A 25139-nucleotide genomic window follows, 5' to 3' on the forward strand; every position below is an offset into this window, starting at 1 on the left:
CCCCCCTCCCTGGTTCGAATTTTGACAAAAATGTTTAACTCTGGTCTGCAGCCTGGACCAAGGTATTCGCGACTAAAATTTGGCAACTCTCGGTCAATTTGTCTGGTTCCCAAGCCGATTTCGGCAAACGCCCCCCTGGTTCGAAATTTGAAAAAAGGGCTTCGTCTTCATCTGGGGCCTGGGCCAAGGTACCCCTGACCAAAATTTGGTAACTCTCGATCCACTCGTCTGGTCCCCAGGCCGCACACAGACAGACAAACGCACAAACGAACTCTTCATTTTATTTATATTAGATTAGATTAGATTACAAATGTGGAAAAAGTGTTTAATGACAATTCCGGGCGATATCACGAGATTTAATTAGTTCACATCATCCTCATGTACCTTTTCTTTCAATTCAGTCTCGAGAACGGTTTGCCATAAGGACCAGACTGTGTCATGTGATCAGGTCAAAAGTCATGTTGCGTGCTAAGTCGAGTCTGGAGATTCCAAATCGAAATGTGAGATATTTCAAGCACGTAACCTTCGCGTGAGGCGCCCTGGGTAATTCGAAGAAGATGCATATACTTAATCATTATTATCGATTTTACTCAAACAGTTTCACTTTTGACAATGTTCCATCCATATTTACCTTACGTGCTATAAATGATTTTTAAGTTCCTCATTATGGCTTTCCAGTATGCTTTGAATTAGCCATCTTCTTATTTTAGTTTTTGAGACATACGGACGACTTCTTTTTTTTTTTTTTTTTTTTCATTGATTTTCCATTTACTTTACTGTTCACGTTTCGTGATTTTTTACTATGTTCCATCCATTTTAAAACACTTTCTTTAGTTGAACGTAGAATCTACATAGTCTGTTCACATCATTGCAACTAGATAGGCTGTTTGGAGTTTACATCATTAGAAAACGGAAAATAAATGAGGCAAAATTTTGTTATGATTTCTGTAACGTGTTTTCCAAAGCGAATTTAATTTTACTAAAATATGCAACACTTGCTCGTGAAATTTTTTTCCAAGGAGAAATTACTTTTCAACTTCAGCTTTATTACGGAGATGAGACTTCAGTCACTCTGTACTTGAGTCTTTGGATTACAATCAGATAGCTTTAAAACGATAAAGAATGTATTACGGTTTATTCATTCTATATTAGCTGTACTATGTATATGCATTATTGCTGTTTCAGTATCATTTAAATACCTAGGTGAAACAACACATTTCATAAATTATTTTTTTACACAAGACATTATCGCTTTTGGAAAGACTAGTCTACGAATCCTTTTTTATTACGATTAAGGATACAAAATTAAACTTGGACACAAGCGGCCTAGATATGCAGTACGATGATTCATGGTAATAAACAACAAAATTTACAATCCTCATATAACTGGGCACCTAAATTTCCGAAGAAATCTACTTGTTCTATTATTGAAATTTCCGAATCATTGTTCTACTATTAGGGGCCGCGGTGGCTTAGTGGTAGAGCGTTCACCCCTGGTGCTTGGGGTCCTGGGTTCGATCCCAGCTCCAGCCAAGTGAACTTTGTGGTGGACAAACACCGTGTGTGTGGGGTTCTCGGGGTTCTTCCGTTTCCTCCCACTTTCTTCATTCCACCATTTCATTCATTACTCATCATCACCGTCTCCTTTAGCCTAACCGGCATAACCGTGGGACGTAAAACTCAAATATTTCATTTCATTTTTGTTCTACTATTTTACAGTTCTAATAGTAGTTCTACATATGGCAATACTGAAAATTCATAACTGAAAATGGTGACTTACTATGGATGGTTCAGTTCTCTTACGCTTTCAGATATATTATAGTTTCTTTCCTTTATCAAGCGTAGTTCAAGGTGAAAAGTGTGAGTTTTTTTTTGTTTTTTTCCGAAAATATTGATGCAATTTGCAAGATTTAAATAAAAGCAATAGTCAAGATGTTATTTTGAATATACCTACCTGATGATTTTTTCAGCAAAGTAAAAAGAAAACAAAATTTATAGTGGATTATAATTAATACAGCACTTCAACAGGTAAATTATTGTATTTTATCAAACAGCTTATTGTGTGATAATAGTGTAATGAAGTAGATAACTATGCTTACTTAATTTAATTCATTTCTTAGACTCAAAGGACAACCTTGAATAAATTCAATACAACGGTCAATTCAACTTCATTTCATGAACAACAGTGTTAGTATTGAGATGGTGAGTATGAAACTGTAAATGTTTTTGTGTCAATGTTAATGATCGTGAATCCAATAAAAAAACAATTCACCCCCAAGATACACCAAAAACATTATCAACCTAAAAAATACTGCGCCAGAGAACTTTTGATCAGTACCAGAAGCAACAACATATCCACCAAAGGACACTAGAGGCAAGCAGGCAGAGAGAAAATAAAAGATTAATGGAAATAACTGTGGTAGACATATGACTACTTAGCTCAGTACAATCATGGCTTGAAGGGAAATAATGTCAATAGCTTGAAAATGTTGGTGTGCGTTGCTGAAGAATTCAGTTTAATATAAAATATGGGAATGAGTTCATATACAGGGTTCCTACTGATCTGGAAAAATCTATTTTCCTGACTTCTCCCTCACCTTAGACAGGAAATTCCCTGACTTTCATAATAGGTGTCGGATGACGTTGACATATAAATAAGGAATAAATAACGCTCAATATTTATATATGAGAGCATTTATCCCATAGAGACAAATAATAATCAATTGCTCATACGTACACTCATGTCCAAAATTATTGTCGCATGTCTATAAATATGTTGTTGTAGGAATATAATTTGATAACGAATTCGCCCAGTATTTCTTACAATGTTAGTATGTGTATAATTGGCAAAGACATGTATGTGGCAAATTTCATGTCAAAAGAGCAGTACATAAAATCAATAAAACGAAAATAATTTTTTTTTTTGTCCATTTAGCAACATTTTGTTTTACTCATTCTAATTTTTTGTATTTAGAATTCTTTTCCTATGAAATTTACCACAAATATACATTTTCTGATTATACACATAGTATCAGTATTAAAAGTACCCTGCAAAAGCATTATCAAATTATATTCTTACAAGAAGACGGTTATAGATATGCGACAATGTTTTTTGGACATGAGTGTACATTTCACTTACCACCCATAAAAATCTGAGCAACGTTGTAACCTGTGATCATTAATGGTTGGCTAAGCTAAAAATGGTGTACAATTAATATTAGAAAAATATATTTTATAAAATTTCCCTGATTTTCAGTCTTTTCCCCTGAGTTTCCCCGATCTGCACCATTTTCCCTGACATCCCTGATTTCCCTGACCAGTAGGAACCCTGGTATAGTAGTTTGATGTAAAATAGAATTGGGACTAATTGTTGAAAATAAAAAACAATGAGTTCTTCAACGTTCCAGATTATGCCCTTTAGGCTAAAGAAGATAGATGGCTGACAAAAGTAAAAGATTATGAATAATCGATAGAATGATAACGTGAGAAAAAACGGGAAAACCTCGGAAAAAACATGCATACCGATGTTCTCTACCCAAACTCACATGGCCTGAGCTGAAACAAAGCACCCTCTCGTATCAGAGATGGAACACTCTACCAGGGAGCCACTATGAACCAAAAACTAATTATTAAACGATCTGTGAAAAAAAAAAAAAAAATAGCAAAACGTCAAAAACTACATGGATACGATGCTGTCTACCATAAACGTACATGGCCTGAGTTTAAACAAAGCACATCCTTGTATCAGATATGAGCACTCTACTAGGAAGCCACTGTACCCCCAAAAACTAATTATTAGACGATCTTTGAGAAAAAACGGGAAAACTTCGAAAAATACACGGCACAGATACGATGCTATCTACGTCCTCCTATTCCATTTTCTCCCCTCCTACTCCTACGATGTTGTTCTCTTACTTGCAACGTGTTTTAAATGTGAATATCTTATTCCCTTGATTTAGCACTATGCGACTTCTGGCTGCTCCCGAGATTAATCTAGCGATGTGTGGAACTACATTAGACTTCAAAACTACATAGTCCAATATCCTAACCAGAAGTAACAGATTTACCAGTTCCTGTTTCAACACGCGGAAAAAGGGGGAAGGGGAGGGAGAAGAGGAGGAGAAACCTACTTTTGAGATGCTGAATCTATGTCGAAAAATAATTTCTTGCTATATATTATAGTTTTAGCACTATAAAAATCCAATATTAAAACCAGCTGAAAATGTTCCAAGAACATTGCCAGAACGAACTTTAAAAAATGAAGAGAGAGAGCAGGAAGGATAACTGTGATTGTTTCTACATGTAAAATTAAATCTTTTTATCCGTACCTTCTGTTTCTCGCAAAAATTCGCAAAATATTATCTTTCTATGACTTACAGTTCCCGAGATATTGCTTCTTAAATCTCCCGAAATTCGAATTGTTTGGCCAATATCTAGGGAACGGTGGCCAGTTCCAGTAGCCAGTTGACTAGTCACCAGTACTATTTGGTACCAAAATGTTCACCATCCTCTTAGGTATTGATCAACACCAATATCATCTCTCTATAACTTATGGCTCCAAGATATGGCTCCTTAAATATTTAGAAATCGGCTATTTTTTGGCCAATATCATGGGAACGGTAAGTCATAGAGAGATGATATTGGTGTTAATCAATACCTAAAGAGAATGTGAATATTTTGGTACCGATATTAATTGGTGGCCACTGGCCAACTGGCCATTGGCCAAACCAGTGACCAGCTGAATAGTGGCCACCGGTTACTATTTGGAACTAAAATATTTACCATTCTCTTAGGTGTTGATTAACACCAATATCATCTCTTTATATCTTATAGTTCTCGAGATATGGCTCCATAAATCTCTGGAAATCGGCCATTTTTGGCCGATATCTCGGGAACGGTAAGAGTGACGCAAAAAATTTAATCACTTTCTTAGATAGGTTTTGATGTTCTATCAAATGCAGGGTTCAAAATTGAAAAAAATCGCAAATAACAGATAGACAGACAGACACACAGACATAGAGAAGTACGTTGACCAGAAGATAGTATTTCTACAACTTCCGGTTTTAGGATTAGGAAACAAAGATTTCTGGACTTTCGGCATATATGGCCATGTTAGGCCGTCACGTATGAAGGATGATGTCCCTCAGCAACCACACTATCCGAGGAAAGAAAGGATTAGGGAAGGAAGGAAGCGGCCTCGGACCTATACGTTATGTACCATCTCTGCATTTGCCTGTATGAATGAGGAAAACCCAAGAAAACCTCACTCAGGACGGCTATCCTGAAAAAGCTTTTACACTTTTTTAACCGAGTGTTACTTCCGGTTTTAATAGAAACGCTAAAACTGAGATTGAAGATAACTTCGGCCAATAAATACATATCAACGAAACAGTTTCTTGCTGTTTATTACAGTTTTTGATCGATGTGGATCAACACTGAAACTGTTGAAGTTGTAAATTTCAACTACTTCCGGTTTCAGTGAAGACTGACAGCGGCGGTGTCATATGTTCTTCAAATACTTAAACTATATGAAAGACAAACGTTTCTTGTTCTCTTTCGCCGTTTTTTTTTATTGTTATTATTATTATTCTCCACAAAGATCCATCCAGAATCCGGAAATGATAGATTTCTGCCACTACCGTTTATAATAGTTGATTAGAGCCAAGAACAAACTTTTTTTTTTTTTTTTTTTTTTTTTTTTTTGTCACGCTAAGTTCATTAAAGAAAATCGTCTATCATTATCTTCTATCGCTCTTGCTCTGTTACAATGAACATTAAAACCGAATAGCTGAAACTCAGGGATAAGGAAAGAAATGAAACCTATTCTTGGGTTTCTGAATCCATAACAAAAAACAGTTTCTCTCTGCCTGTTACCGTTTTGGTTGATACCACACAGACGGATGGATGGACATAGTCGTTCTATAAGACTTCCCACAAAGATGGACGGACGGACACAGCCGTTCTATAAGACTTCCCACACAGACGGATGGACGGGCATAGTCGTTCTATAATACTTCCCACACAGATGGATGGACGGACACAGTCGTTCTATAAAGCTTCCCACAGAGACGGATGGATGGACATAGTCGTTCTATAAGACTTCCCACACTTGATGGACATAGTCGTTCTGTAAGACTTCTCAAACAGACGGATGGACAGGCATAGTCCTATAACACTTCCCATAGTTTGAAAGTCTAAAACTGCCTTAAAAGAATACAGATTTGAAGACATTTCGAACATCCATCACACTCCGTCACAAATATACGACATTTCGAAAGCAAGTCCCAGGGATGTTCTCAACAGTGACAGTCGTCTAATAAAGTGCATTACTGGTACTTCAAAAGAGAACTAACTTTGAAGGGGACAGTATTCGCTAGTGCACAGGTAAGCAACCATTTCTTCTTACGCCGATTGCAAGAATTAAATTGTCACATATCGTATATACATTCTAGGATTGGTAAAATGTATGATAATTGCATTCAGTGTACTGAAACTTTTAAAACCTTCACTCAGTTTAAAGAAGTACTGGATTATTCAAAATAAAAATAAATCTTTAATAATGCATCCTTACCTTCCTCTCCTGTGGGATCTTTGTCAGCTCCAGTATGTACTTCACCAGTTTCCAAATCTTCAAAGTCTCCGAACACATCCTCATCGTCCAACTTCAGAAGCTCTTCTGCATCTTCCGACTCTTTCCATTTGCCAGTAACGAAACAGTCGCGAATCATATCTTGGACCTTCCATGAAAAGGGGAAATTTTAGAATTAATCGATTTTTAAAACCTTTTTTTCCCAAAAATAACGAGTATCCAAGCTCAGAAAGCATATCAATTAGCACTAACAAGGAAAGGACGTGAACCTGTCAAAGACTTCCTAATCAAACCTAGTCCATTCGATAAACATAACAAAAATATGTTCATGCACAAAAAATTAGGTGCCATGGACAACGGAGTAAGCCCCTGGGGTCCATTGACCCTGTTAGTATAAAGAAAATCGTAGAATCGTAGTGAAATAGCTATTGCATCAACACTGTTCATTGGAAAGTCATGGTTTATAGTTTATTCTCTTCAGCATGAAACAAGCTTGCCAGAGGTGCTATGCATTGGGGCCCCTAACGTACTTGAACAGGGAAAATTGGGAGAATGTCGGGAAAATTCCCTCCAGAAATTCTTCCCATCAACTTTGGACCCCTTTGGAGTGGCCCCGGGTAAAAGCACACAATCCAAATGTATCTCAAAAAATAGTATAGAGGATAAGAAATGTGTATACCAAGTTTTGTATTGATAGACGTAATAGATATGAGGGAAAAGTTTGTATACCAATACACGATTTCCTCTCATACCTATTTTGTCTAGCAATACAAAACTTAGTACACATATTTCTTATCCCCTAAACTACTTTTCGAGATACATTTGAATTGTGTACTTTTACCCGGGGTTACTCCACAGGGATCCAAAGTTGATGGAAGAGATTTCTGGAAGCAATTTTCCCGACATTCTCCGAATTTTCTCTGTTCATGTACGTTATCAATCCCAATACATAGCACCTCTGGCAAACTTGTTTCATGCTGAAGAGAATGAACTATAAACCATGACTTTCCAATGAACAGTGTTGATGCAATAGCTATTTCACTCTGAGTCTATAATTTTCTTTATACTAACGGGTTAATGGACCCCAGAGACTCCGTTGTCCATGGCACTTTTTTTTTTTTTTTTTTTTTTTTTTTTGCATAAACATATCTTTGTTACATTTATCGAATGGACTGGGTTTGATTAGGAATTCCCGTTGACACGTTCATGTCCTTTCCTTGTATGTATTAAGAAATTGTACTATTTACCTATCTCTAAAGGGAAGAAAGATAAAGAAAATGAGTAGAAGAGTACACATATCCCAGAGGCGTAGTAAAGAAAAGGTTCGAGAGTGGGACCCCTTACTCCAATCACAGCTAGTTATTGTCACTGATGTGTTTTAGAATATTATATGAATTGAGTTGATTTTGAGTTTAACGTCCTGTTCAGCAGCGAGACTATATGAGACGTGGACCTACTGATTAACGTGGAATTCGAACTACATGAGCTCCCGCCGGGAATCAAACCCGGGTCTCCCACACCAAAGACGCGTATGCATTATATATATATATATATATATATATATATGCAGGGTGTCCATAACCTTTTGGGTCAAATTTATACAGGTGATATAGGGATCCAATATACGTATTTTGGGATAGGAAACCGAAGGTCAAAAATGGTTAGTTCCGGTCGAAAACGTTCTCCCCTGGTAGGCCCGTCGAACATTACCAAACCCAATGGCTGATGTAGACTCTCTACCTTTAAAGACAATGGCCATTTGGGAGCGGCGGCTCCCCTGGTAGGGTCGTGAATACTGCACCCAGTCGGTGACAACCAGTATGCAATACTACCTCAGCGCTCCTGAGGTACGAGTGTGCGTTAGGATACTAGGCATCCCATTCTGGACCCAAGAGCACGCACTACACGCTCTTTGAGGGCAGTACCTACATCATCCTCCCGGTAGGGCGTTGGATCCGCCCACATCTTGTATACGTGTTGAGGTATCACGTAGTCTTATCTCCCGGACCTAAGAGCACGGCTTAGTCACCCATTTCGGAGGATAGCCGAAGTTTCACCTTCGCCGGTAGGGGCGGCAGTTGAAAACTACCTATCACACGTAACGAGGTCACACCTACTCTCCCAGATCCTATGGCACGAGTTAGTCGCCCATTTCGGAGGATACCTGAAGCCTCACCTCCGCCGGTAGGTTGTTATCCTGATATGCACTGACAACTAGCAGACGTTGTCAGCTCTTAGCACGGGATAGACAATAGTGAAGCGTGTTCTCATCCTGTTCCCTAAACCCTATCTCCCACTCATCGACTTCCAGGCCACCACAAGGCATGTGAAATGACAAACTTAGGCTATGCACAGCGGAAAGAAAAGTCAATGCAGTTTACCAGACCAATATTTTGAAGCCACTATACTCCATGATATTCCATCTCTATACAGCAGCGCTACATTACATATATGGAGCAGATAGAACATGAAATGAAAATTCATGCAATCCCTTTAACAGACATTGACGTGAAACCCCTTGATGCAATCCCCAAGGATTTTTGTGGGTTCCTGTTGCTGAAACGGGTGTTAACCTGTCGACATCTGCGTACACGCGACAATCTTTAAAAGTCTGTCAAGAAGAATGGAAAAGACTTTATCAAACTATGTATTAACGTAGTTTCCTTCACTGGAAACTGGAGCGCAGTTCGATAGCTAACAGACAAGGTTTGTACAACAAGCACATTCGCCCATGATGTCTGAGTATTTCTTAAGGGTAAAGGTATCAAATTCGTTACTACAAAACTGAAACCTTTGTATAGGGTTGCCAAATGGCCGGTATTTCTCCAGCCTGGCCGGAAATACTGCTGTTATTTTGATTAAGGCCGGTGAACGGTAGAAACTTCTTACCAGTTCCTTTATGACCGATATTTTGAAATTTGTAATCCACATTAAAAACATCGAAATTCTTTAAGAGTGCCTTTAGAAACATAAGTATTCGTTGTATTATACATTAAACGATTTATTTTTTTTTAATCTATTGCAGTTTTTTTTCATTTATTTAACTTAAGAAATTTGATAACAATTAGTTTTTATTGTGAAACACTGTTTTCAACAACACAGACAGAAGTGCATAATTTGTCATAATTGTGCGGCATAAATATAGCGATAAATTTAAATTGTCCATCGATTATTGGCAAATAACTCTTAGGCATTTCGTTAGTACAATACCTGTAGTTAAAGCATATGTTTAAAGAGTAAATTTCGCAAATCCAAAATTGTCATGTAATGTTTAATATACTTTTGTTCATCTGTTTCGATAATTTAAAAAAAAAAAAAAAAAAAAGTGGCAGTTACTGGTACATACAATAAAATGATCAATAGCGACTTCTGCTTCTAATTTTTAGTACAATGTATCTACACGTATTAATGAATGTGCTAAGAATATGCAGAATACAAATGCTAATGCACTTTCATTCACGATAGTACATTTCCTTGCCATGAATGGGTCTAAACAGGAATATTTCACACTTAAGCCTGTATTATAGGAAATTTTGAGGGAGTGGTGGTAATTTTATTTTCCAGAGTTGGCAACCCTACCTTTGTATAAGCAAGTACTTTCCGCATCTTGGAGAAAAGAATTTCCCAAGAAACATTTATGCCTGTATACTGGGACAGACCTTACGTAGTTACGTTCGAAAGCATCTACAATGTAATTATACAGAATAAAATCCATAATTACTACTTTTATGAAGATGAAGCTCTAAAAATTAAAGATGTTAATTACAACTGTCTTAAAAGGTAATTTTTACTCACCTCTGGTAGCATCCAATCAGACAGTTGGGTCTCAGGAAACCTAGAATATTCTTCTCCATCTTTCATGTCTTTCTCGGCAAGTTGTTTTTCTTGTTTCCTTTTTACAACACGAAAAATACCTCCAAGTTCCTCACCGTCCTCCTGTTCATTCTCATTCTCTTCCTGTGATTCTTGTTTGCCTACAAGAAAAGGTATTATTTTTATTTATTTAATTTTATTTTTTTAACATTTTAATGAATTGATTAAAGTAGTAATTTGTGTTCTGAATCTCTTACACTCTCAAGTTGGTTTCTGTAACGTTTTCTACGATAATAAAAAAAGCAGTTTATTTCTATTCTTAAGATTTATACAAAACATAAACGCAAAAAGACAATGTACATGTATGTATATATATATATGTGTTTGTAATATTGTATAAGAACACATTCTTAATAAAATTAGTTATTACCTTTTCCAGTCCTATCTTTTGTATACGATTGCAGTATATGATTAATAATATTGTAATATTTTACACGTAGTTTATATTTGTAAACACCAACGCATGATTCTTAAACAAAACTAAGTGCTTTTCTACTACAATTACTGCAAAAAAGCAGACAACAGGCATCTGCATCATCATTTGGTTTTATGATAGAAAAAGAACAGCAGTGTCACCGCTGTCCAGAAGAAAACATAAAACACTATGTAACATCTTAATCGACATCAGTTTTTGTAGGTCAAATGTCCTCTCTTAGCTTGTCTGAAGCTCTGAAAGATCTAACGTAACCCAAGCCTGTTAGTCTGCCTAGAGCTCTGACGTCTCGTGCCCACCTTGCCTGAAGTTTTGTGGGAACACACTTATAACTTGCCACTCTTTTAGCTGGAGCTCTGAGAAAAAACATAATTGCAACCACCTAGCTTGCCTGAAGCTTTGTGGTTTCCTTATCCGCCTATCTTGCTTGGAGTTCTGCGGGACACCAACCTCTCTTTGCTTGCCTAAAGCACTGAGAATTCCTAAGCCACCTCCTCTTAGATTACCTAGAGATTTGTAAGAGTTCTTCCTTTGGCTGTCTGGGTCTACAGTCACTTATTTACCTAACTACATACAAGCTTTGGATGGGCCTTAAGACCATACCTATAGTAACTTTTTATTATATTATATTATATATAACAGGAATTTTTTGTAAGTAGGTTGTAGAAAAAAACAAAAAACAAATTCCGTGTGCTAAATTGCTGTATCTACTAACTTATCAAAGAAATTTTACATGTTAGGACGCTTAAAGAACTGATTTTTTTTTAGGATTTCGATAGTTTATAGCTCCAAAAGGATACGTTTTTTGACTCAGGTTTATTAAAATTTATTTCTTTTATTTGGTATAAAGAATCATAACCTCCCAAAGTACGGTGATGGTATTTCTCCGAAGTCTTTGTGTGAGCAAATTATTAAAAATACAATCTTATCCTCACTCACCTTCATCGTTCCGAAATGAAAAAAACTGAATAAAGGACCCAGGTGTGTTGTGAAGGTGAGGTTGCAGGGTCAACAAATAGGACAAGGTTAATATTGAGTAAAGGTGGGAGCAAAAGCAAATATCTACTCCTAAATAAGTGTCTAACGAGTAAGTACACAGTGTGGGCAAGATTCTAGAACACAGGCAATCTCCAGATCTACCACCCAGAGGCCAAGTTTGGTGAATTACGACAAATTAAATTAACTAACTAAAATACCACTTGCAAAAAAGGATTTCTTCCAACAATCTACCTTATAAAATAACAGTTGGGAGGGAGCCCCCCAACACCCCAAATGTATATTATTTTAGAATATATGTTATTAGAAATCCTTCAGTGCAAATATAATTTTGGTTAATTAATAATTTCAAATAATTTATTTTGTCCTAATTCACCCAACCTGCCAAAAAAAAAAAAGAAAAAAAAGAAAAAGAAAAAAGTAACTAGGAACATCAATACCATCAGACAATGCAAAACAATATACCCATTGCGTACAAATGAATTTCAAAGGACACCACACTCTATGTCACGAAAGACATTTTGTAAATCCACAAAACCCAAACACAACAGAATCAAGAAATAGAATACTAAAAGAAACTATAAAATCAACACAGAACAAAATGAAAAATGAAATGAAATCTTTAGTTTTACGTCCCACAATTATGCCGGCCGGCTAGGTGATGATGAGAGATGAGTGAAATGGTGGAATTAAGAAAGTGGGAGGAAACGGGAGAACCCCGAGAAAATCCATGAGCACGGTGTTTGTCCACCACAAAGTCCACACGGCGCGAGCTGGGATCGAACCAGAGACCCTAAGCACCGGAGGTGAACGCTCTACCACTGAGCCACCGCGCCTTCTCAACACAGAACACACGAGGTATAATGCAACATATTGCAACATATAAATACTTCGACAGATTCACACAAAACAATCACATACCACGTCTACTGCCAATGAACAATTCAACATCGACTCCGAATACGAAAACTAAACTGAATGGAATTTAGAAAAAATAAAAAGCAAACTAAAATAAAATTTATGCACATAAAATCAAAGAAGTAACAAAAAAACTTCATTTATCTACAATTATAATTAAGACATTATTACTTTATATACAAAACAATGGTTAAGTAAACACGTGGTAGTGGACTGTTCAAAGATTAAAGTTCAGTGTTCTTAGTTTCGGAAATAATATATTTCAACGATAAAAAAAAGGCCAAAAACTGGAAGAAAAGAATATGGAACGAAAAGGAACCAAAACAAGGTACGCAAAATATATTTCATTAGTTTTATAGAGGAGAACCTGTGTTCTAGAACCTTCCCCACAGTGCGGCAATTAAGAAACGATATTATATTTAAGCGAAGTTAGTGTTAGCACAGAAGTTTTTCACAGTGACAGAATCTTGCGCGTAACCCTGGTATACTCTCAGCTCGCCCAGTTGCTAGTGTGAAGCAACTTAATATAGACTGGTGTTGCAATACCTCTTCACAGTTTCAACAACGGAACAGAGTGAATATCGAGTTCGAGCGCCCAAGTCTAACTAAACAACAAAGAATTGATAAGACGAACTTTTCAATGACTTAAACGGAAGTCTCTGGGTAATATCACACTTCATGGGAGTGAACAAGAAGACTGTTCGCCAAATAATGACGTAAAATTTACAGAAATGGAAGCTGTGCTCCATTTCTTAACGAAGGGGTAGAAACTGGAAAAAGTGCCCCTTCATCATTGTCAGGAACTGATGGCCGATGATGAAAGGGAGTCAAATTTCCTCCGGAACATCACTGCAGAGGATGACTTTCCGATACGATCCGTAAACTAAGCGCCAAAGTGCTTTCTTGACGATGTTTCCACCATCCAGAAAGAAGTGAGACGACTATAAACACCAATAAAGCCCAGGTTTCCAGAAACCATTCCATGATTTATTCAACCGTGCAAAGCTATGTGTGTGAACAAAGGTGGTTCCTACTTGGAATAAACCGAAGTAAGTTGATAATTCCACTAATTATTCATATATTTTTTACAGATTGTCTCGTTCCCGAATTGCTGCGCTGTGTAAGTTTATGAGTCAATTTTTGAAAGCTTACTTACCGTATACAAGTTTCATTAGATTTGCTGAATTAGATTGTCTTTCGTAATAGGCATCAGCAGCCTTCTGAGCAAGGTTTTCCTTCCATTTCACTGCAGATAGTTCTGCATTATCCACATCATCATCATCATCGCCATCTTCGTTTTTCTCACTTTCCTCATCGTCCTCATCACTTAATTCTTCTTCTTTTTCTTCTCCTTCTTCTTCTTTACCACTATCATCTTCATCACTTTCCATTTCATCTTCACTACGTTCTGAATCGTCCGACATTTCTTCTGAATCTTCATCACTACTACGATCATTCTCACAGCTACTTTTAAATGACGATTTCTCCTCGAGTTTTGCCAAAGTTTGTGAGATTTTCGAATGAATTTCCTGATCTCGCTGCGAACCCGTTTGATAGTATTTACTTTTTACACTTTTACTCTTTCTTCCGGACACATTCGTATCGCTTTTGTCTTCCCAATCACTAAAATCACTATTGTCATCCTCATCACTTTCATCACTATCTTCTCCCATTTCTTTTAGTAGCTTCTTCTGAGCACTTAACGTCTTCTTAGATTGTTTATCAGACTGTTCGTCTGCATCAATTTCACTGTTTTCTGTATCAACTTCTTTCTTATGTTTATCACGTTTCTTGGTCCTTTTCTTTGATAAACTTTCTTCTTCCTCATCCTTTGCCGAAACATCGGAAATTTTCTGCTTTTTCTGTTTTTTCGGTGGCTCATTAATTTTACTTGCTGTTTCTTGTATTGCTTCATCATAATCCTTGATCTTCTTTTGTTTCTTTTGCAGTGGCTCTTGTTGTTCTAATTCATCGTCACTACTTGCAAAAGCGTATTCCTCATCCTCGTCTTCTGCTTCATCCTGCAAAAAGATTTCATCGAATTAGTTAAACAATGAAAAAAAGAACAAATAGTCGTCCTTCTGGCAGAACTAATTCAGTCCAAAATATTAGCTTTGAAATATGGTTCTCTTAGAAGTTTGAAACTATCTCTAAAATCTCTTTGTTAATATTAATTAATTAATGTCAATATACGATTTATGTTCTTACTTCTACATATAATTTTACTGTTATTGTGGAGTTCAATTTTTTGTATTCAGTTACAAAATGTTCAGTTTCAGAGAGTTAGTGGCTCCTGCCAGAACGATGAAGAAAAGTTGTTATCTGTGTGGTGCATCATGGAGCTGTATTTTGCTGCGATATTTCACAAACCGCACTGTTCACTTTATCTTGGCCCTACCGGGAGAGTGCAGTGGCCACGGCCCTTCTTCCAAATGGTGGCTTCACGTACCATTGGTTCCGGGAGGAGACACCGAGTATCTCAACGTGTTCGTGGTACTTCAACACGCAAAAGAGATGTAGCTCCGTATTGCTTGGGCGAGCTTACCAGGGGAGTATGTCTTACTTCCAAATGGACATATCTGTTTAAGCAGATGGTCTACATCAGTCATTGGCTCTGGTAGTGTACGGTGTACCTCTACCGTAATTAAAGAAAGTCCCGTATTGTTTGGACGATCCTACCGGGGGTGGGGGGCTGATGCCAGACCCTTAGCTGCAGAGGGACTGAACGGTGACTGGAGAAAAGTGTCAATCACAGGTATCTGGGTAACGGTTTCTGGTCCCAGAGAAAGGGAGGAAACTCTGCTAACCATTGGATCCGGGATGAAATATGAGAGTATCTCGACGGGTACGTGGTACCTCTGCGCGACGGCGGTGGCTATTAGAACGACAGAGGTAGGCAGGACTGGGAATGATCAAGTCCCTTCAGGCATGCCTGGGGCTCCCGAAACTGGGTTGGATTCTGCCGGGTTGTGGTTATACCGTGGGATTCGGTTGCATATGGAAGCTAATCCCAGAAATCCGGGCAACGGCGAGCATGTGCGGGAGGTGAGCTTACCTCGAAGCGCTCGGGCACCATGTCTGCAGAGCATGGAAGGACCTGACTAGCTAGCAGGACCGCCTCCACCAGTGGGTAACTGATAAACAGAACTTCGGTTTAGCCGCGTAGTGGGCGTAATCCATTCTCTTAGAGAATAAAGGTTACACGCTAAGGCGTCAAGGTTGAGGGGCAGATCTTGACAGTGCACGTCGTGCACGAGGACATAAGTCCAACTGAGAGGAACTACGGGCAGGGTGCCTTGCTTGACGCAACCTGTCCATTAAATAGGCCGAATGGCCGCGAAAAATGAAATGAAATCTTTGAGTTTTACGTCCCTAGATTATGCTGGTTTGGCTAAAGGAGACGGTGATGATGAGTAATGAATGAAATGATGGAATGAAGAAAGTGGGAGAAAACGGGAGAACCCCAAGAAAACCCACGCACACGGTGTTTGTCCATCACAAAGTTCACTTGGCGGGGGCTGGGATCAAACCCGGGATCCCAAGCACCAGAGGTGAACGCTCTACCACTGAACCACCGCGACCCCAGTGAATGGCCGCGGGCACGCCCTCAATGCGTGAGCTAAATCGTGGGAGTTGTAGACCACTAGAAGCATTGTTCGCATTATCCAGCAGTCCTATTTCCCTTAATTATTTCTTGAATCTCTGTATATACCTGTATTTTTCTTGATTGATTGATCAGACTGGAATTCACTGTTCCTTTCAGCACCGAGAATATATGACACATAGACCTGAACCACCCCAATGCGTTCAAATTTTTAAATACTCTCTCACCGGGAATAGAATACGTGCACCAAAGGCTGTGATACCTATTGTTTATAGGGCAAGGATTACTTCAGCACTTAAAAGTCTAAGTTAAGTAAAACAGAACGCCTTTTCTGAGAATTGAGAAACTATATATAGAGAACAGCTTAATATGAACGAATGATAGCCGCTATTCTATTTTCTTAATTTTATTTTTTCTTTCTCGTACACAAGAGTAGCAGTTCAAGAAGTAAATCAAAAAAGTACGAGTGCTGGATAAAACAAACATTAGTGAAAATACAAATCCACGAGGCACCAAATAGTTAACAATATTTTATGTAACATTTTACTGCAAAAGGGGCAAGAACAAATATGTTCTCTAAGTCTCCTATATGGAGAATGAGTGTTTCTTACAATGCAATTGAAAGGATGTTGCAGCGTTTCTTAAAAAAACAACACTACCCTTAACTCATTTTCTGAAGATGATGATTGCATTATATTTTTGTGTGAGAGAAAAATGCTATTTGAGCTTAGTACAAATAAATAAATAATATATTTATACGTTTCATGGGAAAACAAAGTAAGCGCATAAGAGTTAATTGCTTTTGATCATTCACGAGTATTTGAAGAATTGGTGCCATTCACATCTTATCTACCAAGCACTTGATATCCATAACAGCACGGTGTTGCTAATGAATTGTGAAAAAACAAGCAGAACAGTCAGTTTTCAAAGTAACAGGAAGGGACAAACTTCGTTATTAGTTCAAAAGTTTCATTTCTATATTATTCTTTACTCACGTATACTTTTTATTGGAAACTACAATGAAATAATAAAGTTGTGATGAAAGCTGTTCTTCTGAAGCACCCTTTCATTATTAATAATAATAAAGTACTCTTTATAAAAATTAACAAAACCACGCTCAGAAATTCTACTTACAGATTTCTGTAACTCCTGAATTTCCTTTAAACTTCCAAGCGTTTGACTCTCCCCTGCAGTCTTGGTCACGGATGTTAGAAACAGGAAGAAAAAGAATAGAAATACCAAGGAATAAAAATGGAACAAACTTACCAAGGGAAGAGTTGTGTTATACGGAAACACGTTGTCAGGTACGTCAGCGTTCAACGAGTGAAAATGATACAAACTAAAATATGGCAGAGTTAATTTGTGCACCTTTGTTGTTCCTTGTTGGCAGGTTGCCAACTCATATTATTATTTTTATTGTTATGCTAATGCTGTGAAAATTTTGTAATTACCGCTTCTCATTCGTCACTTAACATCCCTTGTCTAAATTCAATTTATTTATTTATTTTTTCTTTTTTAATGAATAAATACATTTTCAAAAACCAGTCTCTCTATCTCATTTTTAGCTCCAAATAAAATTTTTGGATCTCCTACCCTGTGTTGCATTTCTTTTAACACATTAATCGCCATAGTTTTTTAAATTTTACTGTCAGTGCCAAGCTGATGTGTAACAGAAATGATACACGAAGCGTAGGCCGAATATCTTCTTAAAGGAAAGTATTTAACTGACGCTAGAATTACTGCTGCGATATGATTTTCTAGCGCCCTGACTACAGGTAAGATGTGTAAAATATACCAACCTGTGTATCAGGCCGTATACACGTGGCGATAGAAGAACGTTAGTTGTGTATCAGAAATGATACACGAAGCCTAGGCGGAACACACCATGTGTATCACCTGTGATACACTTGGCGATCAATGTGTTAAATGTTTCGATAAACATGACACCAGATTTTTCGCTTTTGAACTCGAACTTTTATGGTTGAGTGATAAATGGGAGGCGGTAATTACAAAATTCTCACAGCACTGGCATAACATTAAAAATAATAACATGAGTTGGTAACCTTCCAACAAGGAACAAAAAAGGTGCACAAATTGACTCCGCCATATTTTAGTCTATATCATCTTCATCGTGAGACCATTGACGTACTTAACGTGTTTCCGTACAACGCAGCTCTTTCCTTGGTAATTCCATTCCATTTTATTCCTCGATTGTTCTATTCTTTTTCTTCCTGTTTTCAACCTCCGTGACCAAAGTTTCAGGGGAAAGTCGAAAGCCTGGACGCTTAAAGGAAATTCAGGAATTAATTTCTGAATTTTAAAAATCTGTCAGTAGAATAATAATAAAACCAAGTTTGTTAACATTGTATCGAATAATGTAATAACTATGAATTAATCTTACCCACTTCCGTTTACCGAAAGGCTTAATTTCGAATTGTGAGTGTGCCGTATTTTCATTCATAGATGAACTTCGTGAGAAAAAATTCTCTCCATCATCACTACCATCATCCTCCTCATCCTGGTCTTCTTCATCATCTGCTTCTTCGTCACTATTTTCATCGCCTTCTTCATTTGCTTCATCATTAAATACTACTTTCCTTCGGATCCGGCCACCATCATTCACTAACTTCTCGTGAAATCCAGAAGAATTCAAGGCATTTCTATTTTTTAAAAAAATAATAATACAAATTATATATTCATTTTCTTGTACGCATGTAGAATATTAATGTAAAATAAAGTAAAATAAAATATTTACCTTAAATGCTAGGTAATTTTTCTTCTACAGGGTGTTTCAAAACAACACCGACAACATTTGAGAGGTGATTCCTGACACCAAGATAAGACAAAAAGTATAGACTAACCTCCTGGGTGCAGAAATCTATCATTTCAGAGTTATAGGCTGCCGAAAACATGAAAAAATGAACTTTAAAAGGTCCATAGCTCCAATACTATGGGATCTACCGTAGTCGGAACAAGACTTCATTTAGGAACAAGTATGTGCCCTATCCAAAGATCCACGTTTCAGAATCCTGCGGTACTTCCGCAACAATTTTTATAGAGGTAGTAGGTGAATACTTCAAATTATATGCCCGTAGCGAAAATCCCTCTATAAAAATTGTTGCGCGTGAGTACCGCAGGATTCTGAAACATATTTTTGGATAGCGCAATATCCAAAGTGAAATCTTGACCCGGCTACGGTAGATCTCATAGTATTGAAGCTATGGACGTTTAAAGTTCATTTTTTCATGTTTTCGGCAGCCTATAACTCCGAAATGACAGATTTCTGCACCCAGGTTACTATACTTTTTGTCTTATCTTGGTGTCAGGAATCACCTCCCAAACATTGTCGGTGTTGTTTGGCAACACGCTGTATATTTTGGTATCGTTTTGGGCTGATATCATCGTGGAGAAACGTTAATACGAAGAAATCTGTGCGCAGCTATTCCCAAAGCCACGTGCCCCAATCCTGTGATTCCTTTGTCTAATGTACCCTAATATATTCTTTATCCAGTCTTATAAGTAATAGGTATCTGTAAAACTTGTACACATAATGATGAAACAACAATAATTATTAAATTTTATAAGAAACACCAACTATTTACAACTTTCTATGCTGTTTCCATATTGTTTCAGTGTTGCCAATTTCCATTGCGGTAAGTATTAGCCTTTTTACTTGTTCCTCATTAAATATCGTCACCGCTCGCAATATTGTGATATTCACTTATCATAATTTTCTAACTATGAATATCAGTGTCTTTTGCTTTAAACCTATAAAATTATTGGAGATAAACTTACATATCAGTAAGAATTGTACAGGAATAAACAATATTTGACTTCAAGTATAACAAAAACAACAGCGTAATATGTAAGATATTTTAATAGTAAGGTGTTTCTAATCAAGAATTGCTTCTTTTTGAATACTTTTCGTTTTTCTTTTCATATATTAACAACTGGTTTAAATACCCATTCCTAGCACAGGAAGAATAGGTTATGGCAAATATTTAAAAGGTATATTTAAATCCCTTTTTTTTACCCCCTTAAGAAATCGAAATGAAATAATAAAAACCCAGCTCGACCCGAGTGTTATAATTGAAGTGAGCGTTAGTGCGAGTACAGCTTCTACTATTTGACTTGATTGGCACTTGTGTATTCGTTCGTCACACTGTTCCACGATAACTTTAGTAAAACTTATCCGATTCTGATTAAACTTGGTATATGCCTTCTTCTTACTTGCAAATATAGCCCTATTGTGTGGGGTTATAACCCATCAAGGATATTGAGGATAAAGGGGGATAAAATCAAACTCATATTGCAATTTTAAACAGGTACGTGTAAGACAATATTAGAATATGAACTATGTAAACAATTTTCGATTATGATAAAAACTTAGTGTATATTGTCTTTATGACATTGTCAACATTTCCCAATTTCGAGTTAAACTCTACAAAGAACGAAAGTGTGAATTCACCCCACCTCCCCAACACACACACACACACTTAATTTCAAAAACATGTTCAACGATAATTTTCGTTAAAAAGTGCACAATTTTGGTGCAATGTATCATATATTTCTTTTGAGGCTTCCCGATCGTCGCCTCTGCAGGGAGTTAAAATCACTAATAAATAGAGCAACCCAAAAGCATAAAAAGCATAACAGCAATTTACGCATATGGCTGGTACCTTGAACATGGCTGTGGTTGTCTAAGGGTCCAAAAGAAACTAATTTTAAAAGCATACTAAGCATAATTTTAGAAAATAAAGCATAAAGCATAATTAAAAATATATAGCCCAATTCTTGGAAAATTCTATTAGATCAATTCTGGAAAAATTCTGTTTAACTGCAAGTTTAACATACTGTGTTACTATTTTTTTAAAATCAATGTTTACAATGCAAAATCATTGAAAACGTAACAATGAAACAATGGAAAGCTTATTTTTATTTTGGTGTAATTCTCTGATGTGGAGAAAAGAAAAAAGGAAAAGAAGAAGAAAACTTCCCACCAACAGTGAATAGTACACAAGAATTCCACACTATATTGTTATGTGTAGGCCTACCTCTTGAAATTGAGCACTTTCTGTACTTTTTGGTAGCATCTTTTAGTTTTCCTTTCTGTATATATGCACCTCTATGGAGCACACAAGTGGCAAAAAAGTGACTCGAGTAAAGTATATCTCTTTACAGTGTATTAAGCAGAAAGATTATTAAATATGAACGAAACTGGTTGTATAAAATATTAATAAACACATCAAGATATTTAGAATATTTAATGTATAATAAATGTTATACATTATACACGATTAATGTAAAACAATGATTGAAATTAACAATAAAATATAATAAAGCATAATTTGGAAAACAGTAAAGCATAATTAAACAAAAAATAAAGCATAATATGGGTTGCTCTACTAATAAATAAATAAATAAATAAATAAATAAATAAATAAATAACGTAGTGGATTTATCCTCCTACCGCACCCGATTTCTTTAGAGTTCAACAATAATTCATTCGTTTTCATAAAATAAATGTACATCATATATATATATTCATGGAAGGAGGAAACGACCGAATTTTTTACATACTAGATCCTTTGTAGGTGCGAATTCAATAACACAAAGAGTGAAAAATTGAATGAGGACCGGGACTCGAACCCGGGATCTTCGGCATACCGTGCTGATGCGTTAACCACTACTCTACCCAGTTCGCTTTCGAGAACTGTTCTGAGAAAAGAAAATTATATCACCTAAGAAAATTATATTATCCAAGAATTAGCCCTAACCAGACAGAAAATTTGATCCTTTGGTTGAAGAGAGAAATAGTCTTTTGGCTAATAATAATAATAGGAATTATCACAATAAAATACAGCATGGCTACTTACTTTTCTACGTCGTTTGCAGTAATAGGCGCAGCGTTACTGAAGAGCTGAAGTTCACTTCGAGACATTTTGACATCCAACGTTTCCTGAGTCTCCAACAAGGAATTCACCATCTCTCTTTGCGGTTCCAATTCTCCTGATTCCTACAATTAAAGAAAACAAATAAAATAACACAAACATTTACACGATAAAATATATATATATATAATCAAATTGATTTAGTTAGTACATAATGATAATTGTTAGCGTGAAGTGATTAAGAAGTTAGCGAAAGATCATTCAGCTTGCATCAGCAAAGTGATTCAGTCAGTAGGTAATGACAATTTTTAGCGTGAAGTGACTAAGAGGTTAGTAAAAGATCATTCAGTTTGTATTAGCACCGTGATTCAGTCAGTGGGTAATATAATTTTTAGCCTGAACTGACTAAAAGCTTAGTGACAGATCCTAAAAACGGACGATAAACTTTTCTATTGCAGTCAGGCCCGTATTTAGGTAAGTGCTATTCTGTGCTCAAGCACAGGGCGGTAAAATTTTGGATTTTTTTTAACAGATTTACAATAAAGTAATATTTAAAACTAGCAACCCACAGTTTTGCGAAAGCGCGAGAAACATATTAATGTGTTTAATTCGCTCTAATTACAGTAGTCACTAATTAGCTAGCTTATCTGATTATTTTTAAGAAGTCGTCCTCTCCCACCCCCAGCCCAAAGAGTGAGGATGAACTTGAACATCATAAAAACTGATACCGTTAAACTCATTGACCTCGAAAATTATGAAATCAGCACTAATATCTGTAGTTTTCGGCTACTTTTAAAATCTCGCCCCCTCCCTGGGGAGTGGAGTATGATCTTGAAGTTGAATTGGATTAAAACGGTCACTATTCATCTTAGTGACCCCAAAAACTGTGAATTCAACTCGCATATTAGTCATTTCCGGGGGGAGGGGGAAGGCAAATTATTTAAAGCACACGGGCCACAATACAGGCCTGATTACATACAGCCCGACGAAATGTACAAATGATGAAAACAAATCTCTCCATATTGTTTTGATTTTTATATTCTTCAATACCTTGGACAAATGTGAATGACTGCCACCCAGTTCCACATACACGGCATCTTTATCGTAGACTATTCCTCCTACTCCAGAGAACGGAGCATATATTAATCGCTCCCTTTCATCCAGCGCACGGCGTTTTGTTTTATCAGGAAGAGGACATGGATCAGGAAGATAAGTAATGTCACTAATTTTCATATCTCCGCAACCTAGAAACAAAAATAAAATACAAATTATTTTTCATTAAGTATCTTTCCCAAAGGCCGATTACATATAATTTGTTTAAGGCAGTAATTTTTCACTCCATACACTGTAAAATTAAAGTCAGTTCCCATTCTTATTAAACTCTGAACAGTCGGAAGAGAAAAAAAGACATGAAAAGTTGATAAAGGTTGTAGCGATAAGTAACAAAAACATTCACGACAGTCAGTGGACTTGCAGACACAACATTCATGGATCTATGACTATGTAGATTCGCTGTCAACCTGTCTCTAGTTCATTCTCCTATCGCTCTACATCTCCTTTGTTCTACATGTTCTCTCAGTCGCTGCTCCACACTGAAAGTGTGCTCGACGTTACAAATGACTGACCTAGGGTATCTACGCAGTCACAATACAATATATAAGATAAATGACTGGCCTAGGGTATCTATGCACAGGGCCGGATTTAGGCATGGGCCACATGAGCCCGGGACCAGGGCGACAAATTTTCAAGGGAAGCAATTTAAATTTTAAAAAATGATAAAACTATTAAAAATAGATATTTCACCAACGACTCAATAAAATAAGCGATAGCAATTTTTTTAATGGCCGTGACTACAATAATATTGAAGCAGATTAGTCATAGCAAATATTGTCATAAATCCGTTGGTTATCATAGTGGTTTGATCAGTTGTCGGTGGATCTTTTGAAAAGGGCGGCAGTAGGCAGCCCGACACTCGTATTTTCACAAATTGAAGTGTATTTACTTATTTTTGTTGTTATATCTCCAGATCATTTTTTGACTTGTTACAAGAACTCTATATTTTTCTTTTTTTCTTCCTCGGCCCATCGATGGAATATTTTAGAATCATTTTTCAAGCCTGACAATAAAAACATTTCTATCAAATCACTGACCATAACAAGATGTTCCGCCAGGGAAGATGCAGGCAAAAGCTTCAACAGAGATTTTGAGGCAATTGCAAAGGCTCTGAAATGTATGATTCTCAGCCAGGATGAAAATGAAAAAACAAAGACCAAAGCGAAAGGGCTTTTAAGAAAATTTGTTTCTCCTAAAACTTCGTTTATAGCAGCCTTATGGGGAGACATTCTCAGTAGATTTAATTCTGTGAGTCAAAAGATACAATCCCATAATATGACTGTAGCTACAGTTGTGAGTCTATACATATCTTTCATTACATTTGTGGGTGAACTGAAAGGTATGTTGTCTAAGTTCTATAAGATGGCTGGTGAGAAAAAAATAAAAACCGTTCAGACTCTTCCTGAAACTGATGGTGAATGCATTGGAAACAGGCTTAAAAGATTAAGAAAAAGAAAGAAATTGTTTGATGAATCAGAATCATCTGAATCAGATGAGGAAAAGGAGATAGAAAACCCAGACTATCGTCTTCAAGAAACCTTTGTTGCGGTCATTGAAAGGCTTCCTTCCAAACTGAACAAGAAAAACGCGGTCTACAATGAATTTCTCAGCAGATTTTCCTTTTTAACAAATTATGCAACTTGAGTGCCGAAGAAATCATCCCAGCAGCAACCTCATTGCAAGAAGTGTATGCAGCTGACATCGAGGAATCTTTGTTTGTTG

General features: G+C 36.8%; 1 protein-coding gene across 1 annotated transcript in view; it reads right to left on the reverse strand.

Moving 5' to 3' along the window:
• The window catches only part of LOC145686739 (ribosome biogenesis protein BMS1 homolog), a 67352-nt gene that overhangs the window by 22152 nt on the left and 20061 nt on the right, over positions 1 to 25139 (reverse strand). Inside the window, exons 7-12 of the mRNA XM_081760363.1 lie at positions 23355 to 23548; positions 22290 to 22429; positions 18815 to 19073; positions 13966 to 14830; positions 10385 to 10563; positions 6572 to 6737 (exon numbers count right to left, since the gene is read on the reverse strand). Coding sequence (XP_081616489.1) covers positions 6572 to 6737; positions 10385 to 10563; positions 13966 to 14830; positions 18815 to 19073; positions 22290 to 22429; positions 23355 to 23548 — 1803 coding nt within the window. The remainder of the gene's footprint in view (positions 1 to 6571; positions 6738 to 10384; positions 10564 to 13965; positions 14831 to 18814; positions 19074 to 22289; positions 22430 to 23354; positions 23549 to 25139) is intronic.

This window comes from Thermobia domestica, chromosome 5 (assembly GCF_964235325.1).
Source record: "Thermobia domestica chromosome 5, izTheDome1.hap1.1, whole genome shotgun sequence".
Classification (NCBI taxonomy): domain Eukaryota; kingdom Metazoa; phylum Arthropoda; class Insecta; order Zygentoma; family Lepismatidae; genus Thermobia; species Thermobia domestica.